Source organism: Musca autumnalis, unplaced genomic scaffold (assembly GCF_047663935.1).
Source record: "Musca autumnalis isolate F117 unplaced genomic scaffold, ASM4766393v1 scaffold_4, whole genome shotgun sequence".
Taxonomy (NCBI): Eukaryota; Metazoa; Arthropoda; class Insecta; order Diptera; family Muscidae; genus Musca; species Musca autumnalis.
In genome coordinates, this window is record NW_027411977.1 from 75,488,647 (window position 1) to 75,507,259 (window position 18,613).

General features: G+C 37.8%; 2 protein-coding genes across 9 annotated transcripts in view; both read left to right on the forward strand.

Moving 5' to 3' along the window:
- Pura (Puratrophin-1-like) overlaps nt 1-18,613 on the forward strand; it is a 326,190-nt gene that overhangs the window by 266,406 nt on the left and 41,171 nt on the right. The gene's annotated exons all lie outside the window — the stretch shown is intronic.
- DNAlig1 (DNA ligase 1) lies at nt 14,446-17,244 on the forward strand. Its single transcript, XM_073984433.1, has one exon. It carries the CDS (start codon nt 14,574-14,576, stop codon nt 17,148-17,150), a length of 2,577 nt encoding a protein of 858 aa, XP_073840534.1. The 5' UTR covers nt 14,446-14,573; the 3' UTR covers nt 17,151-17,244.

The window sequence follows — 18,613 nt, forward strand, 5'->3', positions numbered from 1 at the left end:
TGTTTGAGAGAAAAATTCTTCGAAAGATCTACGGACCAATCTGCGTTGACGGTGAATATCGACGTCGCATGAACCACGAGCTGTATCTGCTGTACAACGACATCAATATAGTTAAACGTATCGAGATGCAGCGATTGCGTTGGCTAGGCCATATCATAAGAATGAGCGAGGTGTATAAACACGGACCGCTTGGCGGTGCACGGAGAATTGGCAGGCCAAGGAATAGATGGCGCAAACAAGTGGATGATGAGATGAAAAGGCGCGGTATTCCAGAAAGCGAAGCAACAAATAGAGAGAATTGGAGATCTTTTCTTAGTTCGGCCTATAGAACAAATGTTCTGTAATGGGCCAGCTAAGTAAGTAAGTAATAACAAGGCCTTACAAAAAACCTGTGCTGTCCGAAATCACTGAAGGACAGCGATATGAACTACATATGTATTTTTTGGAAAAACTTCGCATAGATTTTCGCCTTAAATGTTTGCCACAATTAACATAAATATTTTTTCATTTAACTAATCTTCACCTATTTATGCCTTCCAGTGTATTTTTTCTCCCAAATCTATATTTTCATACACATATTCCTACATTGTTGAACAACAACCTCACTACAGTCCTCATAAGTATGTAATACAAATGACTTGAGATTATGATGTTATGTTGCTTATTTTACATGCGAAAAAACAAACGACAGACACTAAGCTGCGTATGTGAAAAATTTGCACATAACCTCAATTCCTTGTCAGCATGAAACCCGTGACACAAAGAAATACATACATTCAATACAAATGAAAAAATATCTGTACGTGTCAATTTCTATCTGATTAAAGTGAAGATTAATTGGAAATTTTCGGAGCCCTTTTTTTTGTTTCATTTGAATGAATCCTGAGATTACGAGGGTCACTAGAAAACTATCTTGCCTAGGCAACGCGCAGAGTCGCCAGACGTCATTTGACATTTTTTTGGAAAGTGTGACAGTTTTTAGACTAAACGTACTCAGGACAGTTTGACATACGACCAAGTGTTGGGTTGTTTTCAGTTGTTTACATTGAGACACCTTCAAAACATGGTTTTTGAACTCATTTGCAACATCTTCTGGTCATTGCTGATATTTTTCTGTTTCATATGCATAGTTCCATGATTCGTCACCTGGATCCATCTTATTAACGTCTTTTGAAGGACCGCGATCGCATTTTTTCGAAATTTCTTGCACCGATCAACACGGGATCCAAAAAAAGAAAACCCCAATTTTTGCCGGCAAGTGTTGCAATGCAATATCAAATGTTAGTTGGTGGAATAAATGCCCAAGGATGCCGCTATCTCACGGTATATAACATTTTGCATTGTCCGTTCACACACGGCTTAGTTTTTTTCTGGCACAACGGCCGTTTTTGGATGACCCTAACGAACATGTTTTTCTCTAGTTCCGGTCACGATTGAATTAATTAAACCAGTTTTTTACAGTGATATGGGATGGTCCTTTATCGAAGTACAAAGATTTAATTTGATCGATGCAATCATGCCTCGATTATCCTCGTCGAAAATTGTGAAAAATTATCGGAAGAAAATGTTCGCAAGTAAATTCCATTTTTTTTTTTTTTTGCAAAGTGATTGTTTCATGTCACTGTAAACAACACAACACATGGTCGTAAGTCAAACTGTCCTGAGTACGCTTAGACTAAAAACTGTCATACATTCCAAAATGTCAAATGATGCCTGGCAACGCTGCGTGTTGCCTAGGCCAGATAGTTTTCTACTGATCCTCGCATTGTTATTTTATGAGTTAATAAGACCTCAAGTGATCTTCAGTCTATAAAAAAAGTTTACGAGGTCTTCTATAGGCTATAGACCTCTTCAGTCTATAGAATATCTAAGGAAGTCAAGAGGTCTTCTGCCTATACACGTTCTCAAGAAGCCTCCTGTATATACAACAACTAAAGAAAACCTAAAAATATCTTTAACCTAAAAAGACTTCAATAGGTCTTCTGCTTAGGTTTTCTGTTGAGACCAAGACATCTTCAACCTAAGGAAGACCTCAAGATACGATATCTTCTTTCTACAGAAGACCTTAAGAGGTTTTCTGTCCATAAAATTCCTATAAAGGTCTTTTGGGTATTAACAAGACACCTTCTAACTGTCAATATCCTCAGTTTTTTTTCTGTCTATAGACAACTTATTGAAGACACAACTAGATATTCAACCTATAGAAACCTCAAGAGGCATTCTGCTTATAGAAGACCTTAGAATGCCTTCTTTCTACAGAACGCATCAAGTGGTCTTCCGGTTCTAGGAAACCTCAAGTGTTATTCTATCTATATATAACCTCCAGAGGTCTTCTCTCAAGTGGTATTCTGTATATAGAAGACCTCAAGAGGTTTTCTGTATATAAGAGACCTCAAGAAGTCTTCTGAGGTCTTTGAAGACCTCAAGAAGTCTTCCTCCTGGTTACAAAAGATCTCAAGAGGGTATCTGAAGTCTACAAAGGATCTTCTGTCCAAAGTATACTTCAAGGTTTCGTCTGCCTATAAATAACCTATTGAGGTCTTTTGTGTAAAGGTTACCTCGAGATGACTTCTGTCCATAGAAGAGCTCAAGCGGTCTTTTAATAATAGAAAGACCAAGGACCTATTGGGCTATAAAATACCTCAAGAGGTAATCGAAATATAGGAGACCTCATTAAGCTTCTGTCTACAGACCACCTCAAGAAAACCTCATGTAGTCTTCTGGTCGTAAGAGGAACAGGTTTTCTGTCCACAGAAGACTTCAAAAGGGTTATCTATAGAAAGAAGACCTATTGTGGTCTTCTATAGACAGAAGATCTCTTGAGGTCTTCTATAGACAAAAGATCTCTTGTGAGGTCTTCTATAAACAGAAGACCTTTTGAGTTTTTCCATCGACAGAAGACCTCTTGAGGTTTTCCATAGACAGAGACCTCTTGAGGTCTTCCATAGACAGAGTCCTCTTGAGGTCTCCTATAGACTTAAGACCATAGACAGAATATCTCTTGAGACATTATAAACACAGAAGACGTCTTGAAGTCTTCTACAAACAGAAAAACTGTTGAGGTCTTCCAGACCTGAAGAGGTTTTCTGTTTAAAAGAGACCTCAAGAAGTCTTCCAGCTATAGAATACCTCAAGAGGTTTTCTGTGTATGGAAGACATCAAGAAGTCTTTTTCTATAGAAGACCTCAGCAGGCCTTCAAAATATCTATCAAAGCCTTCTTCAGAAACAAGGCCTCTTGAGGTCTTCTATAGACAGAAGACTCTTTTATAGAAAACCTCAGCAGGCTTTTGTCTAAAAAGAGGAGGTTTTTTCTATAGAGGACCTCAAGTCGCGTGTTTTCTCTCTATAAAAGACCTGAAGATGTCTTCTGAAGAAGACCGTCAATTTGGAGTCGATTTAGCCATGTCCGTCCATCTGTCTGGCTGGAGCGCAAGATAACTCTCGAAAGGATTAACCGATTTGGTCCAAAATTTGGTTTGCGTAATACTTTGTCCAAACTTGTCTAAGTTCGACGATGATCTGATCTGGTACGGTACCTCCCCCACAAAAGTTCAAAATTTTTCGATAACTCTCGAAGATACTTACCGATTTGAACCATACTTTGCACATCGTAATATTTCTACCAGACATAGATCAAGTTCGAATATGGGCTATGCCAGTACACTCTTTCGGTTACCCCCTAAACAAACTTTCGGTAAAGTGCACTTTAGACCTCCCCTCGAATTGTTCTGATTTGTCTTGCAGTTACTTTTATTCGTCGCCCACTTTACGGTACAAGTTTTTTTTCAGGGGCCATACTTCCTGAGAAAATGGCCCGAAAGCTGCAAAAACCTGCTATGGCACCATGTGTAGTGGATGGAGCGCACGATAACTCTCGAGCGGATAAACCAATTTGGTGTAAAATTTTGCAATCGTAATATTTTGAGCAAAGTTATAACAAGTTTTAAGATGGGCCATATCGGTCTACTCCTTCGGGTACCTCCCCTACAAAAGTTCTTAAATTTTCCCAAAAATGGTACGCATGATAACTCTCGAAGGCAGTAACCGATTTTATCCATACCTTGCACATCATAATATTTCTAAAAGACATAGATGCGGTTAGTATATGGACAATATATGTCAACTCCTTCGGCTACCTCCCACACAATACTTCGGAAAAGTGCAGTTTAGGACCTCCTTTCGATATTATTATTATTTTTTTTTTTTTTTTTTTGTAGGCAATAGACATTTTTCCTGATATAATGGTCCAATTGCTCTAAATTGTATGGTGACCAACTCTAAATACATACGTTTTTTGGGAAATTCAGTGTTTCACTTCACACAGGCTGAGAGTATATATTTCTGTCTGGCTATAGAAGTTCTCTAAAGGGTCGTTGAAACCCGCATGAGGTCTTCTTTTTTTAAAAAAGTCATCAAACGAGTATTTTTTTCTTCCGAGGACCTCAAAGGATCTTCCGCCTATGGATCACCTCTAGAGGTCTTCTGTTTTTAGAATTCCTCAAGAGTTCTTCTGGCTGTAGAAGTCCATAAAGGGGTAGTTAAAGACCCCAAGAGGTCTTCTGTCTTTAGAAAACCTCAAGAGGGTCTTCTGTCTATAGAAGATCTCTAGAGGTCTTCTGGCTATAGAAGAATAATAACAGTGTCCTTTAATATTTTGCCTCAAGTACTTTTGCAAAAAATGTCAACACTTAATACCGTCAATCGCTTTTTAACTTCCAAAAGTACAACTGACATTCCCACAATGATTGCCGTTAATAGTATAAACATGAATGAAACAAACACCAAACACCGTCCTAGCCCACTAAAACGTTTCACCATTCAACACCACAGTCCCCAACAGAGTGCGTGATGAAACGCTGAAATAAGTTACGACAACAACGCGGCTGGAATCAAAGAAAATGTGTTAATACCTCTTTTGCAAAAATAAAAATGCAGTTGCAGTTTCAAATTTCAGTTAAACCATAAATTAGTCAACTTACAGCCAGCCATTGCAGTATTTTCTTAATTTCATCCTACGGACTATCAACAAAAAGGTGTATCAAAAAACTGCCCAAAAAAATACATAAACCAGTTCTAAATTGAAAATTGTCACTTTTAAACTTGAACCAGTTACAAATTATTTGTTGATCAAAGTTAGGAGTGAGTCACAAAGGCTTAAAGACCATGTAAGATCATCCTAAATCGGAGTTCAGTAGAAATAGAGTTCATAAAATGTTATAGTTCATATTTAGATGCACGTGCAAGGGGATTGAATTGTATTACGGTAGATACATATGTACATATATCGGGAGAAAAGAAGAACAGAGAAAAGAATTTTCGCAAGAGAAAAAAAAGATTTACTTCATGAGGATCTACTTCATTTAAAATGTTATTTGAATTTCTGAGTACCCTCACTTATTATGTTTTGAGGCAATTGCATACAATTTTTCTTCAAAATTTTTTCTGTAATTTATAATTGTGGCGCTCAGCGCCAAAACGGCCTAAACCACATGCCCCAGAAAATCAAACTGACTATAAAAAACGAACCGGAACCTTTTAAAATAAATACTACAAAAAACTCCATATTGCATTGTATAACGCTAGGTTATACTACCTGCTAAATAAATAATGCAATATGTAGCTTTTTAGTATTTATTTCAAAAGGTTCCGGTTAAATCTTTATAGTCAGCTTGATTTTTTTGGGCATGTGGGTTAGGTCGTTTTGGCGCTGAGCGCCTCAATTTAATTAAACGTTTTGTATTTCCTTCATAATTTGTTTCATCCAAAATATTTGCTTAGTATGCAAATATTTTGTGCACCCTTTGCAAGCAAAAATCCACTTTGCCCCTATCTCCCTACCTCTTCTTATTTGATAGAATTGCAACGACATAAACATTGAAATTATCTGTGCGGCGGGTCTATTAAATAAACAATTAAAAGAAAACCAATTCCAAATAAACAATTCGTACCATCCAAGCATCCAAGAGTAAACAGAATTAACTCTCACACAGATACATACATTTTAATGATGCCATTAAATGTGTATTGTCCTATGTATTATTGTTTCAGAGTGTATAATCATCGTATCATAGTTACTGAAATAAACAAAAAAAGCAACTGTCTCTCTATAATGAATGCAATCATTTGTTTTTGTTGTAATTTCTTTACACTGATTTTCCAATTCAACAATCATCCATTGAAACAATAGGAAATGAAAAAAGATAGGATGAACTGATGGTAAACAACGACCAGTTTATACCTTCCTCCATAAATCTGTAAGATGACGCTAGCTAACAGAAAGTAATCCTGATCGCTTTCTACATAACAACATTTAGGACTTATTTTGCTTTCTTATTCGTCCCAGGTGGATATTAACCAGTCTGGGATGTTACCTGTTGAGTCGCCTTTAACTTTCGCTAAAACTAGTGAGCTATATTTTACAATAAAAATAAGGAATAAGACAACTTCCGCAAAAGTTCTATGGAACCAAATCTGCAACTGAAGGAGTGGAAAGTGCATCGGAAATGCGTCTCAAACTAATCTGAAGGGATTGCGTTAAATTATAGCCAACATGAAACTATATATGAGTTTGGCTCTGAAATTAAGATTCAGGTATAGGTGTAAGATTTTTAATTTTACTTGTTACCCTAACGAGGGTATACAGTATATTCTCGATAATCCGGACACTCGTAAATCCGGACACTAAAATTTTTTACATTGCAGACTCGGTAATCCGGACATCTCATATTTTTTATACCTCTATAATCCGGAGATCAACATTTTTTCCTATCTTAAGCATTAAATTTTTATTTATTTCATTGACGTTTTCTTTCTTAGCAATAGCATTGGTGCAAAGTTTTCGGTCCACATCTCGTCGTTTTGGCTAGCCACTGTTGTCTCAGTTATACAATCAATATGGAATTAACTATTTGAATCTGTCGAATGATTTTTCTACACTTAAACCATCGGTAGCTGACTATGATAAGCAACAGTATTTTAAACCTAGTGTGGTGAAGCTAAGTTTCCTTAAAAATCGATGTTGAGTGTTTCTCCGATTAGTGAGAAAGACCCTTGGAACTGTGTAATGTATTCCAATGATATTTTACCTAGAACTGTTTAAAACATTTAAAGCATTGGGATTCATAGCAGATCGGTCCGTAGATCTTTCGAAGAATTTTTCTCTCAAACACGCCAAGCACTGCCGTATCTGCTTGCCCAAGTACCCAGGCTTCGAACCATACATCAGCACGGATAGTATCAGTGTTTTGTAAAGCGTTATTTTTGTTTGACGAGTTGTGGCTTTGTTTTTAAAGTGCTTACTTAAGCCAAAGTAGCATCTTTTGGCCAATACAATTCTTCTTTTTATTTCACAACTGATGTCGTTTGTTGTGTTTACGGCGGTGCCGAGGTATACGAAGTCTTTTGTTTTTCTTTTCTTTCGTTTTTTCATAGTAGGATGTTTTTTCTAGGGGAGGGTTACTAACCCGACGCCCAAACCCAAGTTTTTAACGCTCTTATGGGTGAACGCGCGGCACATATTAGCTCACTACCTTTAACGGGTGTTAAAGGCAGTTCCCCAGGTGACACCACGGGGAGGTCAGTGTCCACTTGAGATGAAAGAGGGACCAAGATAAATCCTGGGCTTTGCCATGTTAAAACCGGTCTCAATGGACGCATTGCGCGTCGACATTATCAGCTTGGTCTTCTCACCGTTCACCGCCAGACCCACTTTAGCAGATTCTCCCTCGACCTTCATAAAGGTATCTGTTACTTATTTTACTGATCGTCCCATGATGTCTATATAATCAGCATAAGCAAGTAACATGTGGCTATTAGTGTAGATTGTGCCACTTCTTTTGACGTTTGCCTCTCGTATAACCTTTTCTAGCAGGATGTTGAAGAGGTCACACGAAAGGCTGTCTCCTTGTCTGAAACCTCTTTTGGTACAAAACTCTTCGGAGAGGTTCTTTCCTATTTTAACTGAAGACATCGTGTCAGTTAAAGTCATTTTGGAAAGCCGGATGAGCTATGAGGGGATACCAAATTCAGACATGGCTTGGAATACCTTTGAACGCAGCGGGCTGTTGAAGGCTGCTTTATAATCGACAAAAAGGTGCTAGGTGTCGATCTGCATCTCTTGGGTCTTCTCCAGGATTTGCCGCAAGGTAAATATCTGGTCAATGGTGGACTTGCCAGGTCTAAAGCCGCATTGGTATGGTCCAATTATCTCGTTGACCATAGCCTTTAGTCGTTCGCACAATATCCCTGACACTATCTTGTAGGCGATAGGGAGAAGACTTATGCCCCCATAGTTGGAGCATAAAGTCTTATCTCCTTTCTTATGGACGGGACACAGGATGCTCAGGTTCCAATCGTCGGGTACGCGTTCTTCCTGCCAGATGGAGCTAACTAGCTGATGCATACACCTTATCAGCGTGTCGCCTCCGGTTTTAAACAGCTCGGCTGGTAGGCCATCAGCTCCTGCTGCCTTATTATTCTTCAGGCGATTTACTGCTGTCCTTACCTTACTGACTGGGCGGTATGCATTCAATACCATCTTCTGGGATTGGATCTGTGATATCTTCGTCGACTTCGCTACTATTGGATACCAACTGGTTTGAAAAATGTTCTTTCCATATCCTGAGTACACTATCTGTATCAGTTACCAAATTACCTTGCTGTTCTCTACAGGATGATGTGCCTGTACCAAAGCCATCAGTTTGATGCTTGACTCTCTGGTAGAATTTTTGAACTTCATTCTGGCTCCTGTACATCTCGATTTTTTCACACTCCCGATTTTCTCTCTTTTTCCTGCGGAAAAGACGTTTCTCCTCTCTCCTTTTCTCCCTGTATCTCTCTCGTGCGCTACGCGTTGCTACGGATTGTAAAGTAGCCCCATATGCCGCATTTTTCTCTTCGGTGGCAGCACGACACTCCTGATCATACCATGGATTCCTTGGTGGAGGTCTCTGGTATCCAAGTATTGATTTTGCGGCTGTTTGCATGGAGTGGGCAATATGTTGCCATTGTGTTGTCATGTTATCGGGACAAGGAGTGCTCGCGTTAAGCAATTGGGCTAGTTGAGTGGAATATGCTGTGGCTATCTGTTGTGTTTGTAGCCTATCGATGTCCAACTTGCGCATTGAGTCTGTTCGTGCTTTATTTGCAACGTTTAGACGGGTACGTACCTTTGCTGCAACAAGGTAGTGGTCAATCAATCAATGTTTGCGCCTCGAAACGATCGTACATCCAACACGCTGGATGAATGTCTTCCATCTATTACAACATGATCAATTTGATTACTTGTTCTTTGATCTGGAGACAGCCAGGTGCCCTTATGAATATCGAGATGATTAAATCTGGTACTGCTAACTACCATGTTTTTTGCAGCTGCAAAGTGTATCAGCCTCATACCATTGTCAGATGTTTCACTGTGGAGACTGAATTTCCCGACTGTTGGGCCAAAGATATTCTCCTTTCCAACTTTGGCATTAAAATCGCCTAGAATGATTTTAATGTCATGGGAAGGGCAACGGTCATATGTTTCTTCTAAGCGCTCGTAAAATATATCTTTGGTCTGTTCGTCCTTTTCTTCGGTGGGAGCATGAGCACAAATAAAGCTGATGTTGAAGAATTTAGCTTTTATTCGAATTGCAGCAAGTCTTTCATTCACTGGGGTGAAGCTGGATACCAGATGTTTTAGTCTCCGACTAACTACAAATCCGCAACCAAACTCATGCTTTATGTCATGGCAGCTATAATACAGTGCGTCACCTTTAGGTGTTGTTGTGACGCCTTTCCCAATCCATCGTATTTCCTGTATGGCAGTAATATCGGCCTTGTACTTTTCAAGTACGTCTGCCAATGCAAAGACTGCACCTTCTATATAAAGAGTGCGAACATCCCAGGTGCAGATTCGCAGATCATGGTCCTTAAAACGTTTGCGGGGTTCGTCAACTTTAGAGGGGTTTGTTTTTCTTTTCTTTCGTTTTTTCATAGTAGGCTGTTTTTTTCTAGGGGAGGGTTACTAACCCTACGTCCAAAGATTTTAACGTTCTTATGGGTGAACGCGCGGCACATGTTAGCTCACTATCTTTAACGGGTGTTAAAGGCAGTTCCCCAGGTGACACCACGGGGAGGTCAGTGTCCACTTGAGATGAAAGAGGGACCAAGATAAATCCTGGCCTTTGCCATGTTAAAACCGGTCAGGACCGTTCCTTGGTATCTTCCATCCCCTACGTCACCCAAAGGGCTTCTATATATACATATAACAAATTTCAATAGGATCTTCTGCCTATCGAAGACCTCAAAATGGTCTTCTGTCTGCAGAAAACCTCTATAGAATACCTCAAAAGGTTATTTTGTCTACGGAAAATCTCAAAAGGGTCATCTGCTACAGAAGATATCGAAAGGGTCTTCTGTCAAATTGTAAACCACAAAAGGGTATTCTGCCTAGAGAATACCTTAAAAGGGCTTCTGTCTAAAGAAGACCTTTAAATTGGGTTCTGTCTATAGAAGTTCTCAAAACGGTCTTCAAAAAAGTCTTCTGTCTATAAAATACCTCAAAGGAGTCTTCCATCTATAGAATTACTCAAAAGGGTCTTCTTTCTGACTACAGAAGACCTCAAAAGAATACCCTTTGTATTCTACCTAATTGAAGACTACAAAAGGGTATTCTGTCTATAGAAAACTTCGAAAGGGTCTTCCATCTATAGAAGACCTCAAAAAGGTCCTCTGTCTATAGGGTACCTCAAAAGAGTCTTCAGTCTACAGAATGCCTCAAAAGAGCTTTCTTTCTACAGAAAGTCTCAAAAGGGTATTCTATCTAATTGAAGACCACCCAAGGGTATTCAGTCTATAGAAGACCTCAAAATTGTGTCTATCTATAGAAGACCTCAAAATTGTCTCGGGCTATAAAAGATATTAAAAAGGTCTATTGAAAACATTACGAAGTCTTCTGTCTATAAAAGACCTCAAAGGGTAATTTATTTATAGAAGACCTCAAAACGGTCTTCTGAATATCTTATATAGAATATCTTAAAAGGGTTATCTGTCTACACAATACCTCAAAAGGGAATTGTGTTTAAAGAAGACCTTAAAAGGGTATCCTGTCTATAGAAGACCTCACAAGGGTCTTCTGTCTACAGAACAACTCAAAAGGGTCTTCTGTCTACAGAACACCTCAAAAAGGTATTCTGTTTAAAGAACAATTTATGGAAGACCTCAAGAAGACTTCTCTAAATAAAAGACCTCAAGATGGCTTCTGTCCGTAGAAGCCCTTAAGATTAGAAGACCTCAAGATGTCTTTTTAGAATATCCCAAAAGGTCTTATGTTTATAGAAGACCTCAAAAGAATATTCTGTTTATAGAAAACTTCAATAGGGTATTCTGTATATGGAAGACCTCTGGCTATAGATTACCTCAATAGGTTTTCTGTCTATGGGAGACTTCAACAACTCTTCTGTCTATAGAAGACCTCAAGAGGTCTTCAGTCTTTATTTGACCTCAAAAGAGTCTCTGAGTATAGAAGATCTCAAAAGGGTCAAAAGGGGTCTATAGATGACCTCCATCTACTGTTTGAAAAACTTCAACGTCTGAGGGGCTAATTCTTCCATTTTAATAACTTTATTCTATTCAATAAGTTTAAATGGGGTCATTTTCCTGACCCCGATGTTTATACCATTAGAGTTATTATTGTTTATTATTCAATAGGCGGATAAAATGCCTGATTCTCAATGCAATGTAGGGAATCACACATTTCCATAAATCTTTTCACTGCAGCATTACTCTTTCTCTCATTTTCCTTAGATAGATGTTTGTATACAACGATTGATCGCAGACAGCTAGCTCAGCTTTAATGAATGCCATGAAAAAATATCAGTAGCTTGAATTTGCCCCTTCGCTAAAGAACAATCAGTAAATAATTTTTGCCCAGAGACGGTAATCGTGTCGGAAAAATGTAAACACAAATAAAAAACATTCCCAAGATAATCTCAATTATCATTGTAATCGAATTCAAAAGAAATCTATTTACTTTCAATATGATAATTGTATGTAATATTATTGTTTCTATGTGATCTTATTCAGTGAAGTAAATAAAAGATATATGTATGTATGTGCTCGTACATATTACTATTTCCTGTGACACAGATTCGTGTAGGAAAAGAAGAAGATAAATTTTCAAAAGTACAGATTTAATTGAACTCTGAGAACATGTTGAAACAACATCATGGAAACTTTGGAATGGCAACTATCTCAGAACGATAGAGGCAATCAACAGCCTGAGGAGATTGCAGACAACAAACCCATTGCAGCTCAATTAGCCGAATATGTAGGTATAAAAAGCGTGATAATTAGACTTTTTTATTATTTCCACTTAATGAATAATAAATAAATATTTAATTACAAACATAAATGAGCTGCACAATTTGTTTGTAAATTTAATAAGATGCTTTTTTATAATATAACTTTTGTAGTATCTTGCCATTAAGATCTCCTACAATGATAATGAGATTTTGTTTTAATAATGTTGGGAATTTTTCTCATTCTCAGTTGTGCTGCATGTCAAGTACGTTAGTTTTAAAAATGCAATAAATTATGGCAAACATACTACAGGCTGAATTGAAATGCTATGTTCCCAAAGCACACTATGTAGAAAGGCTTCTAGCAACACAATCTTTTAATTTTAGTTGCAGTTTTTAAGAATAGAAATAAAAATGTTTCACAGCGTATGAAGAATTGTTGACCCCAAATATGGGTTTTCCACCAAAAACCAGGATTAATTTTAAACCAGAACAAATAACAAATGTTTTCTACCCTTTCAGAATCCGAAATACCATGTTACAGTCCTTCAATTTGGACAATGCGTGTACAATCTCAAAATAAGTGAATTCTGGAGGTATCATCATATTGGGAATTTACGAAAATATGAACATATATTGATCATTTTCTTCGTGGTGAAACCATTTATAATCAGAAATACATAACAAATTACATTAAACTAGTCCTTCTTTAATGGACTTTACATCCAATCTGAGAACTCGCAATACATCGTCTATGGGGGCTATGTTAAAACGATTCCCCACAATTCTCTGCATGCATGTTTTATACCTAAATCAAATACTATATCATGTCCTTAAGGTATTTCAGTGGGTAAAGTCTGGTCTGCAATACAATAATACACGATATACAATCTTTTGAAACAAAGTACCACTTTGCAGCAGAGTACGTAAAAATACTTTAAATAACATTTCCAATCGTTTCGTTTCGTATTTTCCATAGGAACAATACAAAACGAAACATAACCCTCGTTGGCCGAGCTCGCTGTTTAGTTTTGTTTTGTTTATATTCGTGAGTGCGAACAAAACGAAAAGCGAAAAGTACTCAACTCCACAAGAGCAGATAGAAAACGGAATAGTACTAAACACATGTGAATAAATCAAAAACGTTTGGTGGTTGATAAAATTCACTGTGGTATGCTGATTGGTGGTTGATAAAATTCACTGTGGAATGCTGATGCTATCTTATAGGGTTGTTAAGCAATCATATGTGTGTGTGTGGCTGAGTGTGTCATTGACAATACGCACGGCAAACAAAAAAAACCAAAAATACTTCTTGTTTCGGTGGTGAATGAAACAACTCGGCAAAGCATAACCGAAGTTACATTTCTCCAATCGTACGGTTTCCATCTTTTTACATTGAAAAGTTTGTGTTTTTGTTTTGGTTGTGAGAATGAAACGATTCAGAGAAGCTGAAAAGTTTGTGGCTTTGTGTGATTGGTACGGGAATCGTTTTGTTTGTTTCCGTTCATTGCTTTGCAGTCAACCATCCTTCTTTCGTTTGTTCTTCTCTTTCAATATGCACACTAGTATAAACTTTAAAAACTTTAAAAATGGGACAACTATAACCTTAAACTGCCCATTAATAATTTACTGAAAAATGGTCATAAAACAAAAGAAAATTATAAATAAAAACGTTAATATGTTTAAAATTATGCGTTCTCACATAAAAACGCATAGTTTGATATTGGTTCGTTTTTATGATTGACAACACTGTCGCTTACGCTGTATAATGGTTCGTTTAATTTTCTATGAGTCGCCCTGTTATTCGTGTTCGCGATTGAAAGTGGCAACATACACATGCTTTTCCATTTTACAACACTCAAAATACCATAAAAAATAAAAAATAGGTGGTGGTATCAACCAGCTGTTCGAATATGAAATGTCAAATCCCTTTATAAAAAAATATGTTTGTTGTAATTTCCCCAACAACATAAAGACATTTTTGACATAACCCATTTTATAAGCAGTTGCTTGGTTGGTTCTGTTTTATTGAACTGTTTCTCTCTCATATTTTACAGTAACCAATGCCATGCTGGCTGGTATGTGATTCACAAAATGCCACAGTACTGTACATTCTCTTACCAAATACCAACAATGTGGTAACTCTATTGTTTGGCTTGCATTGAATATTTGCAAATGTGTATTGACAGCTTTTTTGCAAGCATTACAAACATACATATAAACATATTTACTTGTCAAGTAATAGTTATTGCGAAATAAAGGGAAATGTGCTTTTCTTAAAAACAAAACAAATGAATCGCTTCATTTGCAAATTATTTTTGAAAATTAAACCCTCCCCTACAACCAGAACTATTGCCACAAAAGCACCAAATATTACAACACTACCAATTGCTACAGAAAAAAGCAGCAGAGACCAAAAAATAAATAAACATCAATTGTCATCTCTGGAAAGTTGGCGGCATTTCCCTCTTATCGAGAATAATAAAAACAAAGCTAATAGATTGTTGAACAATCTTTTTGTTGCCGGTGGAAAAATGTCTCAGAGAAATATAACATCGTTTTTCAAGCCAAAGGACCAATCAAGCAATGCAGAGGTAAAGAAAAAAGAAGTAAATAAAACGACGGAGAACGCCAACGAAAAAGATAACAAAAGCAGCAACACACCGGTAAAGAGAAAATCTGACCAGGAGGAGTCACAAGCAACCGGCAATGCGAAAAAAGTAATCAAAACTGAAGTAAAGACTGAAGAAACTAGTCCGGGTAGTAAGGAAAATGAAAAATCAAGTAGCAATAAATCCAAACCAGAAACCGCAACGGTGGTGGTCAAAAAAGAAACACTAAAAGAAGAGAAGGAAGACGACAAGAGTAGTCCCGAAAAGCCAGCACAAAAAACAATGTGCCTTCAATTGAACGATACAAAGGTGGATAGCATAACAACCGATTACAATCCAGACAAAAGCAATTACCACCCACTGAAAGATGCAGCCTGGAAGAAAGGTCAGAAGATACCCTACATAGCCTTGACACGTACATTCCAGCTGATTGAGGAAACACGAGGTCGTTTGAAAATGGTAGAAATATTGGGCAACTTTTTCAGTTCTGTCATAGTCACCAATCCAGAAGATTTGTTGGCCAGCATTTACCTTTCCATCAATCAATTGGCACCTGCTTATGAGGGTCTGGAACTTGGTGTGGCCGAAACGACATTAATGAAAATCATCTGTGACACAACTGGACGTAAAATGGATTTCATTAAGTCTCAAACACATTTAACCGGTGATTTGGGCATAGTAGCAGAACAATCTCGTATGGCCCAACGCATGATGTTTAAGCCAGCGCCCTTAACCATATCGGGGGTTTTCAAAAAACTCAAAGATATTGCAAATGCCCCTGGTAAAAATAAAGTAACACCTATTAAGGACATCTTCATAGCATGTCGTGGATCGGAAGCAAGATTCTTCATCAGATCACTGATTGGCAAGCTGCGTATCGGCATAGCTGAACAGAGTTTAATCAACGCAGTGGCAACTGGTATTGTCAAGAGCAAATATATGGATAATCTAAAGAAAATGGGTGAAGAAAAACTCAAAAGTGAAATCGAAGAGGTAACATTGATACTAAAGACCACCTACTGTCAGTGTCCTAACTATGATAAAATTATACCAACCCTTTTGGAATATGGTATCAATGAAATCGAAGAGCGTTGTCCCATGTTACCAGGTGTACCAATTAAACCCATGTTGGCTCAACCTACTAAAGGTGTATCAGAAGTTTTGGAGCGGTTTGATGGTCTCACAATCACCTGTGAGTTTAAATACGATGGAGAACGTGCCCAAATTCACTGTGACGAAAATGGTGTAATTTCAATCTTCTCTCGTAATCAGGAAAACAATACCACAAAATATCCCGATATTATTTGTCGAATAGGGGAATTTTCGAAAACCGGTGTCAAATCGTACATTATTGACAGTGAAATTGTGGCATGGGATGTGGAACAGAAAATGATTCTACCCTTCCAGGTGTTGACGACAAGGAAACGCAAAAATGTCGATGTGCAAGAAATTAAGGTACAGGTCTGTGTCTATGCCTTTGATTTGTTATACTTGAATGGTGAGCCATTGGTTACGAAACCCTTTGCAGATCGTAGAAAGCTAATGAAAGAGAACTTCAATGAAACCGAAGGTATGTGGCACTTTGCCCATGCCATGGACACCAGTGATGTGGATGAAGTCCAAGCGTTCTTGGAAGAATCTATCAAGGGCAATTGTGAGGGATTGATGGTAAAGACCCTACAAAAAGATGCAACATATGAAATTGCCAGACGTTCTAGAAATTGGCTGAAACTTAAAAAGGACTACTTGGCTGGTTGTGGAGATTCATTGGATTTAGTGGTAATTGGTGGTTATCGAGGTAAAGGCAAACGTACCGGTAGTTATGGTGGTTTTCTTCTCGCCTGCTATGATGATGAAAATGAAGAATATCAAAGTATTTGTAAAATTGGCACCGGCTTCTCCGATGAAAGTTTACAGACACATGCGGAATTCTTTAAAAATCATGTTGTGCCTACTAAAAAGTCATATATTGCCTGTGACAGTTCCTTGGAACCAGATGATTGGTTTGAACCTGTCCAAGTGTGGGAAGTTAAATGTGCTGATCTATCAATAAGTCCCATACACAAGGCTGCCATTGGTATTGCTGATCCCGAAAAGGGTATATCGCTTAGATTTCCACGTTTCATACGGATAAGAGATGACAAAACCCCCGAAATGGCAACAACTGGACGTGAAGTGGCCTATATGTATAATTCTCAAGATCAAATTAAAAATCAACAGAATCGTCAAACAGCTATCGAAGATGATTTCTATTAAACGTTTGTATTATTTTGATTGTATTTTTTCGATAAAAAAATTATAAGTTATCTGTCGGATTGAGAGAAATAAACGTTAACAATGTAAGATACAATTTGAAGGGGTTTTAATTGTTTGGTTAATAACTATTTTAATAAATTGTGGGAAATTCTTAAAGAATTTTTGATGTCCCTATAACAAGTTACCACAAATCAGAGGACTTTCATTCAAGTCAACAGTTTTAGATGAACATAGGCCGAAACGGATCAACTGTGGATATGGGTTAAGTCACTCTCGAAACGTGGGGAATGAGTGATAGAACTTCCTTCAGTCACATTGGTGGTGTCACGTTGACTGATTGTCAATCAGACAATTTGTCAAGCAGTCCAAAGTCTTTAAATTATTCTCAGCCTGTGTCATAAAAAAAAGACGTAAACCCAAAACTTTTTGTGCTGACACTTTATTGATTTTAAATCGACGATTATCTGCTAATTCCCTGATTTTAAATAGACATCGTCTGAGGACTCATATTCAAGAGTAATTCACCATTATATTTCGTCAAAATTTAAACCTACAATCACAGTATGAGACTTTCATCTTTGGGCTGATGAAATAACGGATACGCAACCGAAATCTTTTTTGATCAAAAATATTTGAGGGAGATTTCAGAATTTTATGGACTTTTTTTATTAGTATGAATTTGCCAAAAATTTCGATATTATCCGAGGGATGTAACGTATACCCCATACAGTCAATATCTTAACGGATCTACTCGTATGGCTCTAAGAAATATTTTGAGCAAAGTTTGCATCAAATCGGTTACCCCCGTCACCATTTTAGCGATAACATTTTAATGTTTGTGGGGAGGTACCCGAATGAGTGGAGTGAAACGTCCCCTTTTCGAACTTTTTATACGTTTGGACAAAATATTACGAAGTGCTTATATTGGACCAAATTGGTGGATCCGTTCGAGCTTAATAGTGCCCATCAGGAAGACAGAACGACAGACGGAGGGGCGCTGGGCGCACATGGAATCCCAATGGGAATGCTTAAGGAACTGGATGAACCCGGAGTTTAGTATATGACAAGTGTCCTCAATTTATCATTAGCCATCCTTATAATATGGAGAATATGGAGGGTGTCCCTTTACTGGAGCCAGGCAATGAAGCCGACAGAGGTGAATCGTACAGGCCTGTAACCAATAGCGAAGATTCTATAAGCAATACTGCTTCCGTTGCCCAACATCATCATGTGTTTCAGAAAATGGACAGTACCACATTAGTCGAGTCTTGACTTATCGAAGGCCTTTGATACCTTCAACCATGCAAGCTGTTTAAGGACATAAACAAGACTTGCCACAAGCCATGTTTGTAGAATTCAAAAATAAAATTCTAGAGTAAAACAGGAAGTTCCCCAAGGCGTGGTGATATCTCCGGAACTGCTTAACCGCTACCTTTCTTAAATTCCACATCTTCCAGACGGCA

Bases quoted from the DNA above. Each gene is read 5' to 3' on its own strand.
- DNAlig1 (XM_073984433.1), top strand. From the start codon at position 14,574: ATGAATCGCTTCATTTGCAAATTATTTTTGAAAATTAAACCCTCCCCT.